Source organism: Vipera ursinii (assembly GCF_947247035.1).
Source record: "Vipera ursinii genome assembly, chromosome: 7".
NCBI classification, from domain to species: domain Eukaryota; kingdom Metazoa; phylum Chordata; class Lepidosauria; order Squamata; family Viperidae; genus Vipera; species Vipera ursinii.
The window spans coordinates 24,842,967-24,869,636 of NC_139521.1; the positions used below are offsets into that span (position 1 = coordinate 24,842,967).

A 26,670-nucleotide genomic window follows, 5' to 3' on the forward strand; every position below is an offset into this window, starting at 1 on the left:
TTTTTGGGGGTTAGGGAGGAGGGAGGGTTCTTTTCTTGGTTGTTCGGACGAGGGGGGCAGTCCAACTACCTCTGTTCAGGCTAGTGCTGAGGTGGATCGCGGGGGGGAGGAGCGGGGGTCGGCTGCTTCTGGGGCTCCAGGGCCAGTCGTGGGACTATCCATCCCCACGATGATAGGGAATGGCAGCAGGTGTAGGAACAGAGGGCCATATCGATCTCAGGGAAGGCCTCTCCGCTGCTTACAAGCGGTGAGGCACTCCGACCCTCTGGTTCCGCCCCGAGGTCCCGGGAGTGAGGACGTGCAGCCTCCTGAGCTCCGGCTGGTGTACTTGAATGCCAGGTCGGTCGCTAACAAGGCTCCTCTCGTCCGTGACTTGGTCGAGGGTGAGCAGGTGGACCTGGCTTGCATCACGGAAACTTGGTTGGGCCCAGAGGGCGGCATTCCTCTGGTTGATCTTTGCCCACCAAGTTTCTGGGTGCTGCACCGGCCTCGGGCTCAGGGTAGGGGTGGGGGAGTGGCTGTTGTTATGAGGGAGACCTTGTGTCCACGGGAGGCCACCGTTCCCCAGATAGTCGGGTGTGAGTCTCTCTTTTTGAGATGCGGCCCTGGTGCACAGTTGGGCTTGCTTCTGGTGTACCTTTCGCCTAGTCACGCAGCAGCAGCCCTGCCTGAGCTGCTCGATGTCCTCTCTGGGCTGGTGGTTGAGTTCCCGAAACTTATAGTTTTGGGGGACTTCAGCCTACCATCGCTGGGAGGATCATCTGAGTTGGCTCGGGAGTTCATGGCTTCCATGACGGCCATGGACCTGACGCAAGTAATTTTGGGACCGACTCATGAAGGAGGCCACACCCTTGACCTAGTTTTCTTGTCTGGACGGTGGTTAGATGATCTTGGTGGGGGCTCTCCAACTATTATGCCCCTGTCATGGACCGATCATCATCTCCTGCGGCTGGTCTTCCGTTTTGCCACCCCCCGCCGTGGGTGTTTGGAACCAATTAAATGGTACCGCCCCAGACGCTTAATGGATCCCCAGAGGTTCCAGGCGGCGCTGGGGTCCCCACCTGCCTCCCTTGCTCACAGCTCGGCAGATGCCTTAGTGGAAGCCTGGGAAAGGACGGCCACTGAGGCTCTTGACCGAGTTGTACCCCTGCGGCCCCTGACCCGGTGCAGATCCCGTCGAGCTCCATGGTTCTCTGCGGAGCTCCGGGAGATGAAGCGTCAGAGACGGGGCCTAGAGAGCGGTTGGAGGTCCAGCCGATCCGAATCCGACCGATTGCGACTAAGAGCCCACATTAGGTCTTATCTCGCTGCGATAAGGGAGGCGAGGTCTAACCACTTCGACACCCTTATCGCGTCCGCAGATAATCACCCGGCCACCCTGTTTAGGGTGACTCGCTCCCTCCTAAATCAGGAGGTGAGGGAGGATCCCTTGCAGGGTCGTGCCGAGGAGTTTAACCAACATCTGTCGGACAAAATCGCTCGGATTCGGACCGGTCTGGACTCTGACTGGGCAGAGTCTGACGATCAGGACACGGGCGGTCTTGTCGATATCACCTGGGAGGAGTTTGATTCTGTGACTCCGGAGGAAGTGGACAGGATCATGGGGAGGCTGAGCACCACCACATGTTTATTGGACCCGTGCCCTTCCTGGCTGGTCTATGCAGCCCGGGAGAGGACACGCAGCTGGTTCCAGGCAGTTATATCGGCTTCTCTGAGTGAGGGTATCTTCCCCGCCGTCTTGAAGGAGGCGGTGGTGAGGCCTCTCCTCAAGAAGCCTGCCTTGGACCCAGCTGTATTGAACAACTTTCGTCCTGTCTCCAACCTTCGCTTTCTTGCGAAGGTTGTTGAGAGTGTGGTGGTGCATCAGCTCCCTCTGGTCCTGGATGAAGCGGATTATCTAGACCCGTACCAATCGGGTTTCAGGCCCGGGCACAGCACGGAGACGGCATTGGTCGCGCTGGTGAATGATCTCTGGAGGGTTCGGGACAGGGGGCATTCCTCTGTTCTAGTACTATTAGACCTCTCGGCGGCTTTCGATACCATCGACCATGGTATCTTGCTGCGGCGTCTCAGGGGACTGGGAGTGGGAGGCACAGTTTTACAGTGGTTCTCCTCCTATCTCCTGGGACATTCACAGTCGGTGTTGGCAGGGGGGCAGAGGTCGACTGCGAGGTCTCTCATTTGTGGAGTTCCTCAGGGGTCGGTCCTCTCGCCTCTCCTGTTCAACATCTACATGAAACCGCTGGGTGAGATCATTCGTGGCTTTGGAGTTGGGTATCATCAGTACGCTGATGATACCCAACTTTTCTTTTCGACCCCAAACCACCCCAGTGATGCCCTCAACGTGATGTCCCGTTGCCTGGAGGCGGTTCGGGTCTGGATGGGGAGGAACAGACTTCAACTCAACCCCGACAAGACTGAGTGGCTTTGCATCCCTTCATCCCGGGTCTATTCGGACATTCCACCTCTGGCTATGGGGGGTGAACTATTACCCCCCGTAGATAGGGCTCGCAACTTGGGAGTCCTCCTAGATTCACGGCTCACCTTGGAAGACCATATAGGAGCTGTGACTAGGGGGGCCTTCGCCCAGGTTCGCCTGGTGCGCCAGTTGCGGCCCTATCTTAGCCGGGATGATTTGTGCATGGTCACTCATGCGCTCGTGTCCTCTCGTCTGGACTACTGCAACGCTCTCTACATGGGGCTGCCCTTGAGGACCACCCGGAAGCTCCAACTGGTACAGAATGCAGCCGCGAGAGTTGTGTTGGGAGTCTCCCGATACTCCCACGTTACACCTCTGCTCCGTGAGCTGCATTGGTTGCCAGTTGTCTTCCGGGTGAGATTCAAGGTACTGGTAACGGTGTTTAAAGCCCTCCATGGCATGGGGCCGGAGTACCTTAGGGAACATCTGCTGCCGGCATCAAGCTCCCTGCGCCCTGTGCGTTCCCACAGAGAGGGCCTCCTCAGGGTACCACCGATCAGAGAATGTCGATTGGTGGCCCCCAGGGGGAGATCCTTCTCTGTGGGCGCTCCGGAGCTGTGGAATCAGCTACCGGTAGAGCTCCGGATGGCGCCCGATCTTCGCTCCTTTCGTCGCGATCTCAAGACGTTTTTGTTTGTACAAGCTGGCCTAGCCTGATGGGGATCGGTGGGGTTGTTTTATCTTTGGTCTCTTAATTTTATCCTGGGGTTTTTAGAATTGTACTCCTATTGTTTTAACTAGGGCAACCGTTTAATCTTTTTTTAATGTTTGTATTTGGTATTTTATTCTGCCCTGTGAACCGCCCTGAGTCCTCAGGGAGAGGGGCGGTATATAAATGTTATTAAATTAAATTAAAATTAAATTATATTGAAACCAAGAGTAGCTTATGTTTTCTTGTCTTAACTCCTCTACTGGTTTAAGTTGCCAATCATTCCCTTGCAATCTAAGTAGTTCCTTATAAGAAACCATATCCATACTCACTCCCATAGATACGCCCTCTATCGCGTGTCCAGGAATTCCCCAAATCGGTATTTTATAATTTAACATAATACTTTTTCCAGACACGCAATAAAGCACTTCTAAGAATATGGGATTTAAAAGCCCTGTCTACCTTCTTATCATAAAGCAAGTATGCATGCCATCCATATACCAAATCCCATCCCTCAAGATGAAGTATTCTCTTGTTAGTTAAATTAAGCCAATCACTAACCCAGGTCAAGGCAACCGCATCATAGTACAATTTCAAATTCGGCGCCTTGAGTCCCCCTCTTTCCCTGGCATCTTGTAAAATCTTGAATTTAACTCTTAGTTTTCTCCCCGCCCAGATAAATTTGTTAATACCCTTCTGCCATTGATCAAGGTTGGCATCCTTTTTCAATATAGGTATCATCTGAAACAGAAAGAGGAACTTTGGTAGAACATTCATTTTAACAACTGCAATTCTTCCCAGTAATGATAATTGTAATTTTTTCCAATTATTTAAGTCCCTTTGAACCTTCGACCGTAGTGTTTCATAATTATTCTTATACAATTTTACATTTGAGGCTGCAATATATACTCCTAGATATTTAACCTTCTTCACTATTTCAAAACCTGTTAATTTAGATAACATATCCCTTTCACTGATAGATAAATTCTTGGATAATATCTTAGTGATGCCCTTGACATGATGTCCTGGTGCCTGGAGGTGGTACGGGTCTGGATGGGAAGGAACAGGCTCAGGCTGAACCCCTCCAAGACTGAGTGGCTGTGGATACCGGCATCTCATATTGTCCAACATGTTCCATCTCTTTTGATGGGGGGGAGGTATTGCCCCCCCCGAAAGGGCTTGCAACTTGGGTGTCCTCCTGGATTCACGGCTTAATTTGGAAGAACATTTAACTGCTGTGACCAGGGCGGCCTTTGTACAGGTTTGCCTGGTGCACCAGTTGCGCCCCTTTTTGGACTGAGATGCCATATGCACGGTCACCCATGCCCTTGTCACTTCTCACCTGGATTGCTTGCTGTTTACATGGGGCTGCCCTTGAAATACACCTGGAGGCTTCAGCTAGTGCAAAATGTGTTCCTCGATACTCCCATGTTACTCCACTCCTGCACGAGCTTCATTGGCTTCCGGTTGTCCTCCGGGTGCGATTCAAGGTGCTAGTAATTACCTTTAAAGCCCTACATGGCTTAGGCCCAGGGTATTTGCGAGACCACTTGCTGCCATTGTCAACCTCCCATTGCCCGGTTCGCTCCCACACAGTCGGCCTCCTCAGAGTTCCGTCGGTTAAGCGATGCTGGCTGGTGACCCCTAGGAGGAGAGCCTTCCCTGTGGGTGCGCCAACCCTCTGGAATTAGTTGCCTCTGGAGCTGCGGATGGCCCCCGACCTTCGGTCCTTTCGCTGTGACCTGAAGACATGGATGTTTCAACAATCGGGCCTGGACTGACTATGGTTTTAAATTTGGTTTTATGGGGTTAAATTCCTATGTATTGAACATATCTATTGTTTAATTCTTTTTTAAATTTTGTATTTTCATGTTCTTTTTTAGTTTTATTGTTGTGAGCCACCCTGAGTCCTCAGGGAGAAGGGTGGCATAAAAATATAATAAATCAAATCAAATCAACTCAAATCAACTCAGGAGTTTTGGAAGTCAGTCAGGATGATGTCGGATGGCCTAAGCTTGGCCCACCTCTTGCTGCGGTTGCAGATGAAATGGAAGGTTTCGAGGGAAATGATGCACACAGCTGAACCAGTGTCCAGTTCCATCCTGCAAGGAACCCCTTGCAGTTTGACTTGAAGTCACAGTTTGGACTTAAGGAGCTGGCGAGCTCCCGTGTGGCAAACCCTCCAACGGCTGGAGCAAAACCCTACACTAAGCAGCCCCGGGGCTCTGGTACCTCTCCTGATCAGAACGTCCAATTGCGGGTCCTTCTGGCGACCTCTACAGATTGATGTGATGTGGCCGGTCTTCCTGCAGGCCCGACACATGGTTGTCCAGAACCTGCAGTCCACTTGAGGGTGGCAGCCGCCACCACAGCCTGGACACCAATGGAAAGGAAGTGCCTTGTAAGGAGTACAGCACAGAGACGGCATTGGTCGCGCTGGTGAATGATCTCTGGCGGGCTCAGGACAGGGGTTGTTCCTCTGTCCTAGTCCTTTAGATCTCTCAGCGGCTTTTGATACCATCGACCATGGTATCTTACTGCGGCGCCTCAGGGGGTTGGGAGTGGGTGGCACTGTCTTGCAGTGGTTCTCCTCCTACCTCCTGGGTCGTTTGCAGTCGGTGTTGGCAGGAGGGCAGAGGTCGGCCTCGAGACCTCTCGTTTGTGGAGTTCCTCAGGGGTCGGTCCTCTCGCCTCTCCTGTTCAACATCTATATGAAGCCGCTGGGTGAGATCATTTGTGGTTTTGGAGTGGGGTATCATCAGTATGCTGATGATACCCAGCTTTTTATCTCTACCCCAAACCACCCCAGTGATGCCCTCGATGTGATGTCCCATTGCCTGGAGGCGGTCCGGGTCTGGATGGGGAGGAACAGGCTTTGGCTTAATCCTGACAAAACTGAGTGGTTGTGTGTACCGGCATCTCAGGAAATTCAGTTCATTCCATCTTTAACTAGGGGGGGTGAGGTGTTACCCCCTGTAGATAGGGCTCACAACTTGGGTATCCTCCTTGACTCACAGCTCAGTTTGGAAGACCATGTAGGAGCTGTGGCTAGGGGGGCTTTTGCCCAGGTTCGCCTGGTGCGCCAGTTGTGGCCCTATCTGGACCAGGATGCCCTGCATACAGTCACCCATGCGCTCGTGACCTCTCGGATAGACTACTGCAATGCTCTCTACATGGGGCTGCCCTTGAGGACCACTTGGAGGCTTCAACTGGTGCAGAATGCGGCCGCGTGAGTCATGATGGGGGTTTCCCAATACTCCCATGTAACACCTCTCCTCTGCGAGCTCCATTGGCTTCCAGTTGCCGTCCGGGTGAGATTCAAGGTGCTGCTGATGACCTTGTTGTTGTTAGTTGTGAAGTCGTGTCCGACCCATCGCGACCCTATGGACAATGTTCCTCCAGGCCTTCCTGTCCTCTACCATCTTCTGGAGTCCATCTAGGCTCACGCCTACTGCTTCAGTGACTCTATCCAGCCACCTCATTCTCTGTCGTCCCCTTCTTCTATTGCCCTCAATCTTTCCCAGCATTAGGCTCTTCTCCAGTGAGTCCTTCCTTCTCATTAGGTGGCCAAAGTATTTGAGTTTTAGCTTCAGGATCTGGCCTTCTAAAGAGCAGTCAGGGTTGATCTCCTCTGATGACCTATAAAGCCCTAAATGGCATGGGTCCGGACTACTTACGGGAGCACCTGCTGCCGGCATCAACTTCCCTTCGTCCTGTGCGTTCCCACAGAGAAGGCCTCCTCAGGGTGCCGTCGGTCAGGGATTGCCAGCTGGTGGCCCCCAGGGGGATAGCATTCTTTGTGGGCATGCCAGCCCTTTGGAATCAACTGCCTGTTGAGCTCCGGACAGCTCCTGACCTTTGCTCTTTCCGCTGTGACCTGAAGACTTGGTTGTTTGAACAGGCTGGCCTGGACTAAGGGTTTGGGCTTATTTTAACTATGTATTGTTAGGGCTAATTAATTTAATTTTCTTTTTAACTTTTGTATGTTGCATTTTATTGCCCTGTACACCGCCCTGAGTCCTTCGGGAGAAGGGCAGTATAGAAATTTAATAAAATAAAATAAAAATAAAATAAATAAAAAACCCGATTGTCAGAATTAGTAGAGGTACAGATAGTGAAAAAGGTTAAATATTTGGGTATATATTTATCACCCAAATGCTCAACAATAAAAGAAGACAACTATATAAGGCTATTGAAACAAATAAAATTAGATTTGGAAAAGTGGAAGAACTTACAACTGTCAATACTAGGAAGAATTGCTACAGTTAAAATGAATATATTGCCTAAGATTTTATTTCAAACAATTCCAATAAAAGTTGGGAAAAAATTCTTCCAAGAGTTAAATTCATTAATTTTGAAGTTTGTTTGGCAAGGAAAGAAAGCCAGAATGAAGATGAAAATGTTGCAAGATGCTAAGGAAAATGGAGTTTTGGGCTACCCGAGTGGGCTTTGTATTATTAAGCATCTGTATTAACATGGGTGAAAGAATGGATAACTCTCAGGAATAAAAGGTTGTTATATTTGGAGGGACATGACTTACAATTGGGGTGGCATGCTTTTTTGTGGTATGGGAAAAATAAAATTCATAAGTATTTCCAAAATCACTATATTAGAAATGCTTTGATAACAGTATGGGAAAAAGTCAAAACTAAAATACTGCGTATGTAAAAATTCCAGGGTGGCTATCAATGATGGAAGATTTCTCACATCCAAATTTGGTAGATTTTGGGGAAAAATGGACATATAGAGATATTTTAAATACTGATGGGACATTAAAATCGAAACAAGAACTGGAAAATCAGGGTATCAACCTGTTGTGGTGGGTACAGTTACAAATACAAAATAGATATGAAAAAGATTTGAAACTCTATGGGTTTTATAAAGAACAAACTGTATTTGATAAGATATTGTTAACTTCTGATGAGAAACTAATTAAGAAAATGTATAACTTTTTGATAATTTTTGAGATGGAAAGTGAACAAACTAAAGAAACAATGACAAGGTGGGCAAAATTTGGTTGTAATATAGAACTAGAAAAATTGCAAAAATTTTGGGAGAGAAATTATAAATTGACAATGTCAACTGCGTATAAAGAAAATTTATATAAAATGTTTTATAGATGGCACCTGCCACCAGCAAGATTAGCAAAAATGTTTAAAAATTTGTCAGATAGATGTTGGAAATGTAAATATAACTAAGGCACGTATTATCATATCTGGTGGACATGTGGTAAAGCAAAGGCTTATTGGAAAAAAGTACATGCTTGGTTAGAAAAAATGTTGGGAGAACATGTAGTATTTAATCGTGAACTTTTTAATTAGGTATAATACCAGAAAAGATTAATAAGCAAAGTTTATATTTGGTTCTACACATTACAACAGCAGCAAGAATAACCTTTGTGCAATGCTGGAAAAATGAAAGGAATACCATCAGAGGAAGAAGTAATTAAAAAAATATTGGAATGTGCTGAGATGGACAGATTAACTATGAGATTGAAAGATAAAGAAGAAACAGAATACTACCAAACCTGGGAATCATTCTACAAATGGCTAGTGGAAAGAAAGAAAGATTAGGAATTGACTATGTATTAACACTTTTGAACCCAGACTGCACGCTCATTGAAAAATTAACATACAGTATGTATGTAAGGGAAAAAGAAGTAATAAAAAGCTTTCGATGAATGAGGCAAATCAAACAAATTGCAGGCATATTATTTATCTAAAAAGTCTTAGTAATGAAACGAAACATTGGCACTCATGGAGGGATGCCAGAATCTGAAATCTCCCCCCCCAAACCCATCATAATACACACACAATCCCTGCCCTTATCTACACATCATAAATCACATTATCCAATTAGTTTCACATATGTCTCTCCTCCCATTGTGGCTTCTTATCTTCTCAAAATAGTCATTAGAAAATTCCCTCCCTCCAAGATTCAAAGCGAAGCAGTTTAAACAAAAGGCTGTCTCTTACATTCTCAGTGCAAAAACATGTCAATGTTTGCACCATTGACATCCGCCCCCCCTTACAAAAAGAACAGATCCCGTAATGTAAACAAACACAAGTTAGGAGCTGACTTTTGGTTTGTTGGGGTGTTTCTCATAAAAGTTTTTGATAAGTCTGTCAGCTTTCACATCACTAGATTTCACCCAAATGGCTTCAGACAATGGGTATCCCTTCCATTGTACTAGGTACTGCAATTTTCCCTTAAAGATTCTAGAGTTGTTTCACTTCATAATCAGTCTGACACGCTACTATGAGGGGTCCAGGAGCTTTCTTAGGGGGAGGTCTTAAAGTGGAGGCTCAAAAAGGTTTCAGTAAGCTGCAGTGGAACACCAGGTGAATTTTTCCCAAAGGTCTGGGGAGTTTCAATTTTACTGTGACTGGGTTGATGATTTTCACAATGGGGAAAGGCCCCAAGAATTTCAGTCCCAATTTCCTGCTGGGTAATTTGAGATGTAAATATTTAGTTGACAGACAAACCTTTCCCCCCACTTGGAATGTTGTTTGGGGAGCCCTCTTTTTATCAGCCTGTTTTTATAAGTCTCAGAAGTCTTCTTTAACACTGTTTTTGTGTTTCTCCAAATCTCTTCCCTTACCCATTGATCAAGTGTCTGGGAAGCAAAGGGCACCTGAGGATAGTCAGGCATCGGATAGTCAGGCACTCTTTTCCTGTGGCTACTCTGAAAGGCGTGTAGCCAGTGCTGCTGTGAACAGAATTATTGTAGGCCACCTCAGTGAAAGGGAGAAGGTCAGTCCAGTTTGTCTGTTGGTAAGAAACATAGCATCTCAGGTATTGCTCCACCATTTTGTTAGCGGATTCTGCAGCCCCATTGGTAGCTGGATGAAATGCAGATGATAAGCCTTGAGATGATCCAATTAATTTAAGGAAATTCCTCCAAAATTTCGCTGTGAACTGCATTCCTCTATCTGAAATTATTTGTTTAGGGGTGCCATGCAGTCAGTAGATATGTTTCAGGAACAATTTAGTCAGTCGTTGTGCAGATGGGAGTCCTTTACAGGCGATAAAGTGAGCCTGCTTCGAAAACAGATCTATCACAGTCCATGTAACAGTATTTCCTCTACTGTTGGGTAGGTCTACAATAAAGTCCATAGCTATTTCTTCCCATGGTTGAGAAGGGTCTGCTACCGACTGCAGTAACCCAGGGGTTTTCCCTGGAATTGTTTTCATGGTAGCACATACGGTACAACTCTTGACATAATTTTCCACATCTCATTTTAATCCCGGCCACCAAAATTGCCAGTGGATGAGGTGTAGAGTTTTTAAATATCCAAAGTGTCCAGCCTGTTTTACATCATGGCTGCATTTGAGAGCATTGAGACAGAGGGTTTCAGGTAGATACAATTTCCCCCCATGTATGCCAAACCATCCCTGCATGTTAGGGTGGTTTGATTATCTTTGAACCATTGATCAGTAAGGAGCTCTCGTTTTATCATCTTCACTCCCGGGTCATCAGGATTAGGGTTTCTGCGAGGTGTGAGTTGTGCCGCAGGTTGTGAACTGGGGATAATTGCCTCATAGACCTCTTTGCATTCACTTTTGTACTGTGGCAGTCAGAATAGCACATCAGCTAGGAAGTTTTTCCTTCCCGGTATGTACTTTAAAGTAAAGTTAAAACAGTTAAAGTAATGTGCCCATTGCACTCGCTTTGGGGACAATTTGCAGGGAGTTTTTAGTGCCTCTAAATTTTTCTGATCTGTCCATACTTCAAAAGGCACCTTGCTCCCCTTTAAATAGTGTCGCCAGGTTAATAGCCCCACCTATTTTTTTTTAATTCCATTTATATCCCGCCCTTCTCCGAAGACTCAGGGTGGCTTACAAGCTTAGCAGTAGCCTTCATTCTATGTATATGCCTGCTTATTAGGGCTTTCACACACCCCCAAAGCGGCATTATTACAAAGTCAGCTTAATTGCCCCCAACAATCTGGGTCCTCATTTTACCTACCTCGGAAGGATGGAAGGCTGAGTCAACCTTGAGCCTGGTGGGATGCGAACCTGCACTAATTGCAGGCAGCTGGTGTTACTTAAGGAGGCATTAGCCTACTGCTCCACCAAGGCTCCATCCAGCTGATTAAATTGCGAAGGCCTCCTTCTCCCAGACTGTGCATCTCCTCTGGCCTTCCTTGAATTTCTTAGAGGTGTAGGCACAAGGTTGTAGGACTCCAATTTTATTCTTTCGTAGTAACACAGCTCCGACTGCCACGTCGCTGGCATCTGCTTGAATTACAAAGGACTCCCTGGGGCAGGGTTGCTTTAGGACCTGTTCAGCCGCAAATAGTCTTTTTAAATTCTCAAAAGCTTTCTGACAACTCATAGACCATGCTAGTGGTTGGCCAGGTCATAGTTTTCCCCCTCCCTTACCCGTTTTGAGTAGTTCTGTAAGGGGTAGAGCAATCTCAGCAAAAGAGGGAATAAATTAACGGTAGAAGTTGGCAAACCCCAGGAAGCTTTGGAACTGTTTGTGAGTCTTTGGGGGCTGCCATTCAATTATAGTTTTCACTTTGGCTGGTTCCATTTCGATGCCCTCATCAGAAATTCTATAGCCAAGATAAACTAATCGGGTTTGGTGAAATTCACATTTCGACAATTTGACAAAGTTTGGCATTCAATAGTTTCTTTAACACTTCTATGACCAGTCTTACGTGATCAGTCATATTCGTATTGTATATGAGAATGTCATCAAGATACACCAAAATCCCTTTGTATAAACATTCATGTAGGACCTCATTAATCAACTGCCTAAATATGGCTGGGGCCCCCTGCAGTCCAAATGGCATGACTTTGAATTGGTAGCTTCCCAAGGGGCAGTTGAAGGCCATTTTTCACTCATCCAGATTCTCACTGGCTGATGGTTTGACATGTGCTCCCCATTCTGCTTCTGGGGCCTCTTGCCCCACAGTCTGGCCTCCTTATTCTTTATTGGAGTGGTTCCAGCTTGACGATGAGATAAGCTCAGTTATCTGCTGAGGTTTGGAGATCACCCCAAATTCATCTTCCCACAGAAAACTATTAATTCCTCTTCAGAGGTTTCACCAGCAACCAGGCTTTCATTTTCCATCTTGAGGATTCTTCCATGAATCTTTGCCAGCTTATCTCTCTTACCGGAGACAGCAGTAGGGGTTCAGGACCCCCCTTTGAAAGAAAATAGATTCTGGCATGATATCATGGTTCTGATGAATGAGACAAATAAAACAAATTGCAGGCATATTATTTATCTAAAAAGTCTTAGTAATGAAACGAAACATCGGCACTCATGGAGGGATGCCAGAATCTGAAATCTCCTCCACCCAAACCCATTGTAACACATACACAATCCACACCTTTATCTACACGTCATAAATCACATTATCCAATTAGTTTCACATATGAGGGCTCTCCTCCCATTCTGTATGCAGGCTTCTTATCTTCTCAAAATAGTCGTTAGAAAATTCCCTCCCTCCAAGATTCAAAGTGAAGCAGTTTAAACAAAAGGCTGTCTCTTAAATTGTCAGTGCAAAAACATGTCAATGTTTGCAGCATTGACATCATATGTCAGAAAATTTAAAAAACCCCCACAATATTTACACACACACCCCCGAAAAAAAAACTTACAAAATTTGAAACATTCTTTTTTTTTTCAGAATAAAATATTTGGGATGAGGGAAGATACCTGTATGCTACTATGAAATTCTCTAAAAATATGGATTTCTGTGCCACCACTAAAACCTGATTAATAAATACCGTTTTTTATTCTTGTGAAAGACACTTTACTACTTTTCTTTTATGGCAAGGCTATTTCCTTGATTGGACTCATTAGTATAAACTAAACTCTGTTGCATTCTAGATATGCTTGGCTACCATTAATATCATCCAGAGTTATTACATCCCAAGGCAGAGGTTATACACCCACAGATTTGAATGGCTGTATAAATTATGGTTTCAATTTTTATAATGTTCCTGCAACTTACTTTAAATTTTTTACAGTAATAAATTTGGTGTGTTGTAAAATGGCAAGCAAAAACATGAAAATGCTGAAAATGATATATGCCAACATTTTTAAAAAGTATCTAGCCATGGAAAGTTTATTTACCTTTTGTGTCCCAAATGTCAAGAATATGTGACATTTGGGGGCGGGAAGGGAAAATCTATGGAGATGTTACTTTCATTTTCAATGCATGCATTTAGGAATCTGTTTCTTTGCTAAAAGGCTTGTCTTGCAGGGTTCCTACAAACATAGCCTTATAGCTTTCATCAGTTCTTTCACTGAATGCCTGTAGGCTATTGAAGCCGCAAGCAACATGTCTTAAAGATGTTTTCAATGTCCATTCATTCCCAGCCAGCAAGGCCATTGGCAAAGAATTGTGGAAAGTATGCTGGAAATCACCTAGAGGATCCCTACATGCCTATTTCTGTATTAGAAAGGCTTCCTTCATGTTAGATTATTGATCAGTGCTATTACAAAGCAAAGCTAATGAACAACTCTTAACAACACCCTAACTACTATGCCTGTCAACTAGCAAGCAATGCTCTAAAAGCATAAAAATATCTGTTTCCAGAGCTGCAAATGATTCTAACTTTATAGCAATTCAAATGCCAGTATCTAATGACCAACAGTAGAGTATCATGTAGAGGTCGGTTGCTGGTTTGTACTTTTATTATCAATATTGGTAATGACTCTTTTCTTTGTCTCTCATTGTGCATTGAATGTTGATCAAAGGTGGTTCTGTGAAGGTAAAGAACTACAAAATTCTCCTGATATTCAGATCTGTTCTGAAAGTGGAGGATTCCAGACACTCATTATATCAGAAGCTTTTAAAGACGACACAGGGTGCTACTGTTGCCTGGCCTCCAATTCCCTTGGCTCTAGTTCTTCTTCAGCAGAATTATTTGTTGAAGGTAAGAAGACATGGCAATAAAAATGTCGTGCATTGGCTTCTGTTTCTGCTACCATATTTATAACAATAACTCTAGCTTTCACAAGTTTGTGTGACTACAATCTGAATATGGATATCTAAATTGCCAGTGTCTACAGTGATTAAAAAAACCTAATGTTAATTGTTATAATTCTGCTATATATAGCAGCTTCTATTCTTAATTATACTTGTTCAACAAGTTAGACTTTTGAATACTGTTTTTAAACAAAAACTGAAATGTTGTAAAACAGGGCAGACAACCTATTTTCCATAGGAGGGTACCCTGTTTATTTTTGAGGTCCAAGAACTGCTGGGGAATGATTGTGAAGATGATGGTGTAATCATGTCTGTAGTAGCAGCGAGTTGGATTTGATATTTTCAAAGTGTACCATAAACAGTATAGTTCTCATGAAGGCTTTCCCATTCATAACATGGTCTGACACAAAGCAATGTTTTCTGGCAAACTGGTTCAATCCCATCATCCATAACCATGTCAGTTACCAATTTGTCATCTTCTTACCTATGGGCACACATACAACGCACTAAGATAAGGACACTATCATTTTTGTTTTTCAAGAAAGTAGATAGATTTTGTACGGAATTCAACAGTTTTATGAGAACCAAACACAAATTCTAGGTTTGCAGAATGCTAATTTCTTTTAATGTGGCTTAATATTAAAATTTTTAAATTAAAATAATTGGATGGGAGAAGATTGGTGAACACCAAAGTGCATGGAAATTTCAGTAATACTGAAATCATGGAGATTTTCGTAAATATTCTGTTTATAAACATGCAGCTAATGTTATCACTAATGATTCCGTTTCCTACTTTTTGCAGGTGCCAGTTCCTCTGATTCTGATAGTGAACATTTCAAAACAAAATCTGGAGCCATGCCCCAGTGAGTTTAGAGAACAAAATCAACTGTCTTGTATTTAATGTTTCTATGACCATCTAAAAGAATAATTGCTAAGCTGTTCTGCTTCACATTTTCCTTCTGTAATCACTTTATGTTTATTCTTAAAATACAAAGAATTTGATGGGGAAATATTAGTGTTAGAGTTTCATTGCTGCATTGGAAACATATTAAGTCCCAGTTTTCTACTTATTGAAGACATAGACAATGGAAAATGTAGCTAAAATGTAGCTAAACAGGTCCCTAATCAGAATGTCTTATGCTAAGTAATTCAGCTGATTTAAGGAGCTTGGCATACAAAAAGTTATCACTTTTATCCACTAGAACAGTGCAAGAACTACTTCTGAACTGGATTGCATAGATACGGGATTCTGCAATGATGAGAATGCCTTCTTTAATTTGAACTTTTGGCAGCAAATTTACTAAGGAAAAGATCTACATCCACAATCTTCATATGACTTAGAACAAAAATATAACAGTCCAAATGTGGAATGGCTGTTTAAAAATTATTATTTTTAACTAAAAATTTAAAGATTTGAGAAATCAGCTTGAAAGAAAAAAAATACTCTAAGATGTGTATAATTACTTTACTCTAAGATGTGCATAATTATATCAATTTGCTCAGCTTGGAGCAATTTTTAATATTGAATATTAAAGAATAATAAGAATCAGAGTTCAAAGTATATGTTTTTCCCCTCCAATTGCTAAGAGCAGAAAGAATAAACAATTAAGGTTGGGTGCGTGCTCAGAGAAAACAAATTGTTAGAACTCTGAGGATGTTCTCCAAAGTTTCCTGATGTCAGTGATTACTTAAATTTAAGTTAGTGTATGTTAATACCTATTCCCTACCACATAACTACTGAATAAGTAACACAGTGGAAAGTTAGTGTGGAACATAGTGATTGAATTAGTCATTAGAAAAGACTCTACAGTGTTCTATTTCATGAAATGGGAAGCATTTTATGTGCATGCTAAGTGACCTTTCTGTGTTTTGATTTGTCCATTTATCCAGGGCTCAGAAAAAAAGCACTTCTGTTTCCTTAACAATTGGATTGTCAGCTCCAAAGTCTGGAATTACTACAGCAGTAATCCAGCCTATCTCTGTGCCTAATCAGCAGGTATATATGTATGAGCTACTTTAGGACATTATATTTTTATTAAATTTTTGTTATTTAGCATATGATGAGAACATGACAGAAGAGAAGTAAATATATATATACACAGTCCACGTAATTATAAGTAAAACATCTCTGGGGGTATGACAGTGACCTCATAACTGGATGTCCAATTCAGCTATCCAAGCGATTGCCTCTGGCATTGCTTCATATAGATCTTCTATAGAACTGGAGAATTAATTAAATTATTATTAAATTAATAGTAACATGTAGATATACATCCTGCAACTATAAGAGCTTTCCTTCTTTTCTGCCTTGGATTCTTCTATTCTTGGTGCATTTATTTTATGAAATGTCCTTGCTCACCTTTCTGTACAAGATTCAGGTGTGATAGCATTAAGGTATAAAGAATTTTTTAAGGGAACATGGCAGACTACAGGTAGTCCTCAACTTACAACAGTTCGTTCAGTGACTGTTCAAAGTTACAACACTGAAAAAGTGACTTATGACCATTTTTCACATTACAACTATTGCAGCATCCCCATAGTCACATGACCAAAATTCAGATATTTGGCAACTGACTCATATTTATGACACTTGCAGTGTCCTGGGGTCATGTGATCACTTTTTATGACCTTCTGACAAGCAAAGTCAATGGTGAAGCCAGATTCACTTAACCATATTACTAACTACAGTGATTCACTTACCAACTGTGGCAAGAAGGTCGTAGAATGGGACAAAACTCACTTAACAAATGTTTCACTTAGCAACAGAAATTTTGGGCTCAATTGTCATAAGTCAAGGACTCCCTGCACTTGCATTTGGGTATTTGCATTCATAGACTGATTCTACAAAACTAAAACTTAAGCCTTTTGTAGAAAATTTATTATAGATGCATTAATTAGGTATATAGAATTAGATATGGGTTTTTTTGCAAGTATATCCATGAATCAGTGCCTCTCATTTCCTGACATTTCCTGAAGAGCTTGGTCATTTATATGATGAATACACAGACTTCCCCAAAAATTGAGGACCATATAATTTAAAATAATCACTTTTGTAAATTGTCTTCACATGCAGGTGTCTTCTTCAAGCACATATTTTCTTTCTTTTTTAAAATAAATCTTTATTTACATTTCATGTTAAAAACACACGATACACCAACAAAGACAAAAAAACCACATTTGCAATATACTATTTATTCCATGATATAAATGCTGGTGTCTCTTCTTTACCCTTCAACTTCTTGGTCAATGTGTCTGCTTCTGCACAATCAAGTATTCTCCTAATTATAGCTTCATCCGGCGGGGTATGGTTTGCCTTCCAAAATTGAGCATACCCAATCCTCGCCGCCATTAGGATATGTAAAACTAAATACCATATTCCCCTCTTAATATTTCCAGGTGTGAAGCCAAGCAGATATGTCTCTGGTTTAAGATCAACTAAACACCCTGTAATTTCCTCTATCCATTTTTGAATCCTCATCCAATATCTAACCACTTTCGGACATGTCCACCATAAGTGATAATACATGCCAATCCCTTTACCACACTTCCAACAATCAGCCGACAATCCGGGGAACATTTTGGAAAGTCTAGCCGGAGGGAGATGCCATCTATAAAGCATTTTGTATATGTTCTCCCTATATGACGTGGAAACCACCAGCCTCATATTAATCCACCAAATCTCTTCCCATTTCTCAAGTGGAAGTGCATAACCAAAATTCTTCCCTCAGGCAATCATCGCGTCTTTTACCACCACCTCCCCTACTACCCTAGTTAGCAACAATTTATAGCACTTAGATATCATCCCTTTCTCCGGACCCAGCAGAATCTTATCTAATTCCTGCAGATTCAGATAAATACCCCTTCCTTCGTTATCCTTCTTATACCTTGACTGGATCTCCAGGTAGGCCCACCACTCCAGTTGAAACCCTTGCTGAGCCAGATCTTGTCGCATTTTGAGTTCTCCCCCACTATCTAAAAGTTCTTTGTAAGTTGGTCTTCTTCCCTTCTTGAGTAGGGTCGGATGGGTCAAGGCTTCCAAGGTTGATAACCAACACGAAATTTGCACATAGTACTTGGCCCTTATCTTATCTCAATTCCGAATCAGTATATCCCTTATGTAATGACGAGTAAACTGTTTGCTTGGAGGAGTATTCAAGCACATATTTTCCATGTTCTTTATGTTCATTGCTTTCTTCACATTCAAAATGTATTTCTTTTCAAAAGCCTGTTTTAGAAAATTAAGCCACTACATTCAGTTCTCATCATCATACAGAGACTGATTTAACATTTGAGCAGCCAGAGATCTACTGTGCTCCTCCTTCACAATTCCAGATCATAGTTGAGAAAAACTGCAAAATAGCACCTGTTCATACTAGCGTAACTGTTCTGGACATCAGTGCTAATGTAGCTGGAGCTTCAAAGAAGCATATAATGCAGCTATTTAAAGTAATACAGAAGCTGTTCTTTGTCACAAGATCCTGAGTGTGACATTTATCATTCTCATTTTTCTTTTTACAGGGATCATGATTTCAGTATTTGTTCAGACTTTCCCAAACTATGGTGTATAATGTTGTAAAAGTTGCAGTTAATATTATTGTTAATGTTCTTAGAGCATGTAAATCAGGAACCACAGAGATTACATGCAATTATATTTTTAGTGACATGCATATAAATTGTTGTTGTTGTTAGTTGCGAAGTCGTGTCCGACCCATCGCGACCCTATGGACAATGTTCCTCCAGGCCTTCCTGTCCTCTACCATCTTCTGGAGTCCATCTAAGCTCACGCCTACTGCTTCAGTGACTCCATCCAGCCACCTCATTTTCTGTCACCCCCTTCTTCTATTGCCCTCAATCTTTCCCAGCATTAGGCTCTTCTCCAGTGAGTCCTTCCTTCTCATTAGGTGGCCAAAATATTTGAGTTTTAGCTTCAGGATCTGGCCTTCTAAAGAGCAGTCAGGGTTGATCTCCTCTAGGACTGACCAGTTTGATCGCCTTGCAGTCCAAGGAACTCGCAGGAGTCTTCTCCAGGACCATAGTTCAAAGGCTTCAATTCTTTGGCGCTCAGCCTTTCTTATGGTCCAGCTTTCACTGCCATACATTGCAACTGGGAAGACCATAGCCTTGACTATATGCACTTTTGTTGACAGGGTGATGTCTCTGCTTTTTAGTGTGCTGTCTAGATTTGCCATGGCTTTCCTCCCAAGGAGCAAGTGTCTTTTAATTTCTTGGCTACAGTCCCCATCTGCAGTGATCTTGGAGCCCAGGAAAATAAAATCTGTCACTACCTCCATTTCTTCCCCATCTATTTGCCAGGAATTGAGAGGGCCAGATGCCATGATTTTGGTTTTCTTAATGTTTAGTTTCAACCCAGGTTTTGCACTCTCCTTCTTCACCCGCAACAAGAGGCTCTTTAGTTCTTCACTTTCTGCCATTAGAGTGGTATCATCTGCATATCTTAGGTTGTTTATGTTTCTTCCAGCAATCTTAATTCCAACTGATTCATCTAGCCCTGCCTTTCTCATGATGTGCTCTGCATATAAGTTAAATAGGCAAGGTGACAGTATACAGCCTTGCCGGACTCCTTTCCCAATTTTGAACCAATCAGTGGTTCTGTGTCCAGTTCTCACTGTTGCTTCTTGGCCCGCATATAGGTTTCTCAAGAGACAAATAAGATGGTCTGGTATGCCCATCTCTTTAAGGACTTGCCAGAGTTTGTTATGATCCACACAATCAAAGGCTTTAGCATAGTCAATAAAGCAGAAGTAGATGTTTTTCTGGAACTCTCTAGCTTTCTCCATGATCCAGTGTATGTTAGCAATTTGATCTCTAGTTCCTCTGCCTCTTCGAAATCCTGCCTGTACTTCTGATAATTCTCGATCCACATACTGCTGGAGTCTAGCTTGTAGAATTTTAAGCATAACTTTACTAGCATGAGAAATGAGTGCAATGGTGTGATAGTTTGAACATTCTTTGGCACTGCCTTTCTTTGGAATTGGAATATAAACTGATCTTTTCCAATCCTGTGGCCACTGTTGAGTTTCCCAAATTTGCTTGCAAATTGAGTGTAGTACATATAAATTAGGATTGGTTATTATATTTATCGAAGTGTTAAAAGCTAGGAACACTTTTGAAAGTGATATATCAGCTGATAATTCAGTGTCATTGCTTAGTCACATAAATATATCTTTATGAGTCCAGTCTGAAATACTAATTTTAATACATTTATGCTAAATTCATTGAGAATTGCACTTTATATTATTAATGGTGCAGATTTGCTTTAAAAATGTCTGCATATGATGTTTTTTACAGGTTCAAAGTCCTACTTCACATCTCTGCAGATTAGATGGATCAAAGCTTATTCATGCTATACCTATTTTCACAAAGGTCTGTTTTCTCTACCAATATTTCATCCTGAAACCATGTGACTATGGATAATTTAAAGCTTATAAGTGTGGTAAATAAATAGGTTTTTTTTGTCTGCAAATTTCCCCAATGAGGTACTAGGAGGATACTTAGGAATTAGGGCACTTCTGGAAGGCAACTGGTTTAAAAGGGTGATTTATACTATAGAAAGAAATATTGGGATTTTTTAAGAACTATTTTTTCTGTAATGTTCATTTCCACTGCTTGCACTTTATAAGGTGGAATGGTCTAGTCTTGAACTGCATGCAGCTTTCTAGCATCTCAAGTTTTGGCAATTGAATAAGGTAAAATTTGGTACACTTTTAGGTGCAATATTGATATGTGGTACATTTTCCCCCCACAAAATTAAGAGCTGGAACAAAGGTGGAAGATAAAATACCCTAAACCACACCCTTAAATATTCCACAAACCCTGAAAAAAATCCCTAAATTAGGCTGCAAAATGGTTTCTGGATCTTAAGAGATTGAGGTTGAAATGTGAAGGTTTTAGGATTCAAGTCACTCCATAACTACCACTCTTCACCTTTTAAACTAATTTTAACAGTATTTTATCTTCCTTGCCTCCTCTTATATTTTTAATTTTTACATGCTGTTTTATTAACATTTTATTGTACATCATGTATAGTTCCTCTCTGAGAGAGACTGATGATTAGAAAATGTGAAAAATAAATCAAAAATAGAAAGAAAATCTAAAGTTTCTACAAGTTATTCCATTCACTATTTTCCAAATTACCATTTTTGCATGTTTTTGAAAATATAGTGCATAAGTACTTAAACAAAATAATTGCTACCATTGAATAAGATGCTATACAGATAACACATTTTTTCCATTTTTTTTTTGAATGATAAAGCCAAAGGTGGAAAATATGTTGGAAAACACATGCAGGTTGGTGTAGACTAGTATAGAGATGGCCTTGAAGAAGGAATTGAGCTACAATTTCACATTGGAGAGAATGTGAAAAAACTTCAACATTGCATTCCCTTAATTCTCTCAGTATAAGAGCAATGGGGAAGGGAAAGAATTTGCATAAGACCTTTAAGAATCTGCTATTATATATTATCTTTATAATATACTCTATAGTGTAACTCTGTCTCCTGACCTCATGTCCCTCAAAAGCCCAACAGTTGCAAATGGTAGATGACAGTTGTTTTGGATCTCCTATAAAGTTTCATAAAGGAAGTACATCAATTCCATAGCAAAAAGCGTTGTCTAGAAGTATATATAAAGTATATATAAAGTATATATAAAGTAATGCTCGTGTCAGAACCCATATTTAAGGGGGCTCTTTCCACTTCTATTTCTTCTATTATTCTGGGATCTGCCATACTCTTGGACCGGAGGGGGGAAGACACTGAGGGCTGCCTCTTTGTTTCTATTGCTACAATGTAATTCTTTCACTGTCTCTGAAGACTTGCTCTTTGAACTGTCTTTCCTTGATGTCAGCTTGAAAGGGGGGAGAAAGGAATTTGCCTCTGGCCATCTGGCTTATCGCCTGTTTCGGAAGGGAAGGTGCGAAGGCCCAACAAATCTCTCTACAAGCCTGAGACAGACGGGTATTATCAGCCCTTTCTCACAGTGGACTTAACACCTGGGGATTGGCCCGTTTAAATTGACTGGATGAACTATTGGGGTGGGATTTGCTTGGGACTCTTTTAACCTATTGATCTGAGTGGGAAATCCTCAGATCCTGTCTATTATGCCTGCTATCAGCTTCTAATAAAAGTTCCTTTTGGAAGAAACTGCTTCCATGAGTTCTACTTTTTGAAGTTGAGGTTTTGAAGTGGGTCCTGACATTAGACAGGATCTGCAGTAACAGTCAGCCTGGAAGGAAGACCCTTACTGGGGGACCTGGCAAATCAAGTCAAATAATGGAATAGAGAAAGGGGAGCCTGCAATGGGGAGGAAGCTTCCCGCTGAGCAGACCCCTGCAAATACTCTAGCTCTGGATCCTCAAGCTCTTCGGAAGAGGAGGTGGTCGCAGAATGCCGCCACAAGCACAGCTGGTTGATGGACATTGGGAAGAAGGAGGACTGGGAGAAGAAGGCCAGAAAGGTGATGCTCAGATGGGGCAGTCACCAGCCAGTCTGGAAGGTGGAGATGGAGAGGTCCCTCTGTTTTAGTGAAGACAAGGAAGACTGACCCATGCACTTAAGCCAATTATTGTAACAGGCAATTGGCATGATGAAAATAGCACTCAACTCCATGAAGGAAGAGAAAGCTAAACCATATCAGGGTACCATTCACCTGGGATCCTCCAAGAGGGCCAATGAAGAGGAAGCTGAACCTGAGGTCCCAGACCCCTCCAAAGGTTACACTGAAACTGCAGCTGTTACCACTGCTATAGCCCTTGTCGAGTAGTCACTGCAGACAGAAAGAGGAAACAACACAAGCGGAAGAAGAGGCACTGATCCATCCAGAAGTTCCCACTGCTGAATGTAAAGTACCGTGGGGAGCCATGGCACCTGGGATTCTTCCTGACCCAGGTGCTAAATTACATGGCGGAATATGGCCATGACATCCCCAATGACTGAACCAGGGTCTGCATTGTACAAGCAGCCCTGGATGGCATTGCAGCAGACTGGGTCATAGACCTCCATGATGCAGATGCACCGGAGCTACTAAATTTCAGTCAATTCATGATTTCCCTTAGGCGTCATTTCAAAGACCCATTAGCTGACCGGAAAGCACGGGGGTGAATAAAGACAGTGAAACAGGGAAGACAACCAGTGGCGGAATACACCCAGGAGTTCCGGGCCTTGGCCAGCAAGCTGAATTGGCTAGAGGACATTCTGCTCAGCCACTTCAAGGATGGGTTAAACTACGGCCTCTATGATGCCTGCCTCCCTCGGGGAGACCCTCATTGATTGCAAGACTGGTACATCCTAGTTGAAGAAGCAGAGATCAACCTGGCCAAGAGACAATTGTCAAGGGGGTAGATCGTGGGGGAAGTCCCCATCAGAGTCAACCCATGAATCAGCAAAGCAACCATCAGCCACTGAGAACCTCAGGTTGTTTCAAATGTGGGAAAGAGGGACACCATGCCGCCAAATGCTGCTCATGCATCCCTACCAAAAAGTCTGACCGAGCTCCAGCTAGAAAACCAGGGAAGACCCCAGCAAAGCCAAAGGAGATGGCTGTGAAAGGCACGGAAGTCATTGAGTTCCCTACCTCAGCCCAATGAGGAAAGGGAACTCTGACCAACCCAGGAGGAACATCCAACTTATCCAACAACAACTCCAAAGACGAACCCCTGGTTAGTGGACCCATTGTGCCCCTCACCGGGACAATAGAACTGTTAGCCCCTGGAATGTCTAAGGGAATAGAAGTCAGTGCATTAATTGACTCTGGCTGCACCCACTGCCTCATAAGCCCAACATTAGAGGGGAACATAGGAATTCTGGTGAGGAGGCTGAAGAAACCCATCTCTTTTGGTCAATTAGATGGATCCACTGCAGGGGGGGGGGATGCAGCCACACTAGCAATGCTACCAGTTCAACTCACCATAGGAGACCACGTAGAGACTATAAAATTTGTGGTGACCCCTGGCATGGAATGCCCCATAATTCTGGGCATGGCGTGGCTGACCAAGTGGAACTGCAGGTGGACTGGAGAATAACAGAACTCAGATTCCTGAAAGGGGAATCAACCAAGGCACCAGCCCAGCCTGGGAAAGCCACAGTGGTGGGGGGGGGGAAAGGAGCTACCCGAAATACCGAAGGAGTATAGAGACCTGCTGAAGTGTTCAGCAAGGAAAGGTCTGATGAACTGCCACCTCAATGGCCCATGGACTGTGCAATATAAATCTGACTGGGCGTGAAACTCACCAAGCCTAGATTGTACTCCATGAGCCCGCAAGAATTGGAGGAAATGCAGAAGTTCATAGATAAAATTTTAGAAACTAGTTTTATTCAGCCGGTAAAGCCAAAAACAGCTGCCCCAGTGCTGTTACAAGAGAAAAAAGATGGAACTCTTCACCTCTGTGTGGACTATAGAGCTTTAAACGCAATAAGCGACAACAATATGTACCCTTTTCCCCTCATGAAAGAAATGCTGTCCCACTTATCAAAAGGGAAGATTTTCACAAAACTGGACTTAAGGGAAGCTTACTACCAAATCAGAATAAAGGAGGGGGATGAATGGAAGACAGTGTTCAATTGCTCCTTAGGATGTTACCAATTTTGGGTTCTACATTTTGGGCTACAAGGAGCACCTGCAGTGTTTATGCAGTTGATAAATGATGTACTTACAGGAGCACCTATACAAAGGGGTACTCATTTACCTAGATGACATCCTTATATTTATTGAGACCATGGACGAACATGTCAAATTGGTCAGAGCAGTCCTAAACAAGCTGTGGGCAGCTCACCTTTATGCCAAACTATCCAAAAGTGAATTCCATAAGGATAAGATTGACTTTCTGGAATATCACATATCACCAAATGGCATAGAAATGGACCCCAAGAAGGTCCGAACCTTGTTAGACTGAGCTCCACCCTGCACTAGGAAGCAATTCCAGAGCTTCCTTGGTTTTGCCAAGTTTATTTCCAGTTATCAATGCTGCAAACATTGACATGTTTTTTCACTGACAATATAGGAGACAGTCTTTTGTTTAAACTGCTTCACTTTGAATTTTGAAGGGATGGAATTTTCTAACGATTATTTTGAGAAGATTAGAAAAGCCACATAAAAATGGGAGGGGAGACCTCATATTTAAAACTAATTGGATAATGTGATTTATGACGTGTATATAAGGGCGGGGATTGTGTGTGTGTTACTATGGGTTTGGGGGAAGGAGATTTCAGATTCTGGCATCCCTCCATGAGTGCCGATGTTTCGTTTCATGACAAAGACTTTTAGATAAATAATATGCCTGCAACTTGTTTGAATTGTCTCATTCATTGGAACCCTGACACCAGTTCATTCCCTGCTTTGACCAAATAGTGCTGCCGATTAGAAACGTACTGAAAACCAGGGGGGGGGAGGAAAGCCCACCCAAGCCAACCATTAAAATGGATAGTGCAATGCCAAGCCGCATTTGAGAGAGTTAAACTTTCTTCCATAGATACTTTGGGTGCTAAGGCATCCCAACACTGAGAAAGCTTTTGTGATTCAGGCAGATGCCAGCAATATGGTGTGGGGGCTGTACTCTTGCAGGAAAATGATGAGGGGACACTATAGCCTTGTGCATATATGTCAAGGAAATTCAGAGATAGAACAGAGGTGGGCAGTCTGGGAAAAAGAGGCATATGCAGTATGATGAGCTCTCCTCACTTGGCAGCACTACCTGGAGTGGAACAAAATTCCTTTCCAGGTGTGGACTGACCACAAAAACCTGGAAGCACTAAAAACACCTCAGAAATTAACTCCCAAACAAGTGAGGTGGTCACAACATTTCCACTGAATTAATTTTATGTTAAAACACCTCCCGGGAGGGAAAAACCTTTTGTTTTAAAGAAAACTTTATTGATTTTCTAGTTTTACATTTACATATTTGAAAAGCAATGTGGCGGCTGAGTTGGTCAATAATTCAATAACATACATATATCTCTAATACAGATCTCAAACTTTTACATTAAATGTTTCCTCACTTTTCCCCTTTGTATTTACTGTCTCATATTTAAATTAGTACAATTCTTATTATATCAATTAAGTAAAAAAAACTTTTTTACATTTATCAATAATTTTTGGTTTATACATTTCCTAATGTTTTAATATTCAATCTTTTTAGACAATCAATGTCCTGGTTAATTTTTCCCATTTTTTCAGGATACACATCTTATCTAGTTGAATTCTCACCATCTTACATCAACCAATTAGTAATTTTCTGGTAATTTCCAGATATCTTAAATTTATTAACCAAGATTCCTCCTATTTCAACATTTAATACTTCCTATCTTTTTCTCTTAATATCTACTATCTCCTATTTAAGCTAATAATTTTTTATTAATACCGCTAAATAAAAACATTTGTTACATTCTGTTCCTGATCTTCATCCACATTCTCTTAGTAGTGTATTAGATTAAAAGCTCTACAATCAGAGAATGCAAAAAAAAAAAAGATTTTGTCACTGAATATGGAACACAGCTGAGCTTCTCACAGCTGGTGTCTCAAGATTACATAAATCTTATCTATTGTCTGAGCTGCTGGCCAAGTCTCTTTTAAGCAAT

General features: G+C 42.4%; 1 protein-coding gene across 2 annotated transcripts in view; it reads left to right on the top strand.

Annotated features, from left to right (window-relative positions):
* PALLD (palladin, cytoskeletal associated protein) overlaps positions 1–26,670 on the top strand; it is a 487,514-nt gene that overhangs the window by 160,606 nt on the left and 300,238 nt on the right. For both annotated transcript variants that reach the window (XM_083367271.1, XM_083367272.1), the window contains exons 2-5: positions 13,849–14,027; positions 14,883–14,943; positions 15,971–16,076; positions 20,390–20,464. In XM_083367271.1, the coding sequence (XP_083223397.1) occupies positions 13,849–14,027; positions 14,883–14,943; positions 15,971–16,076; positions 20,390–20,464 (421 nt within the window). The remainder of the gene's footprint in view (positions 1–13,848; positions 14,028–14,882; positions 14,944–15,970; positions 16,077–20,389; positions 20,465–26,670) is intronic.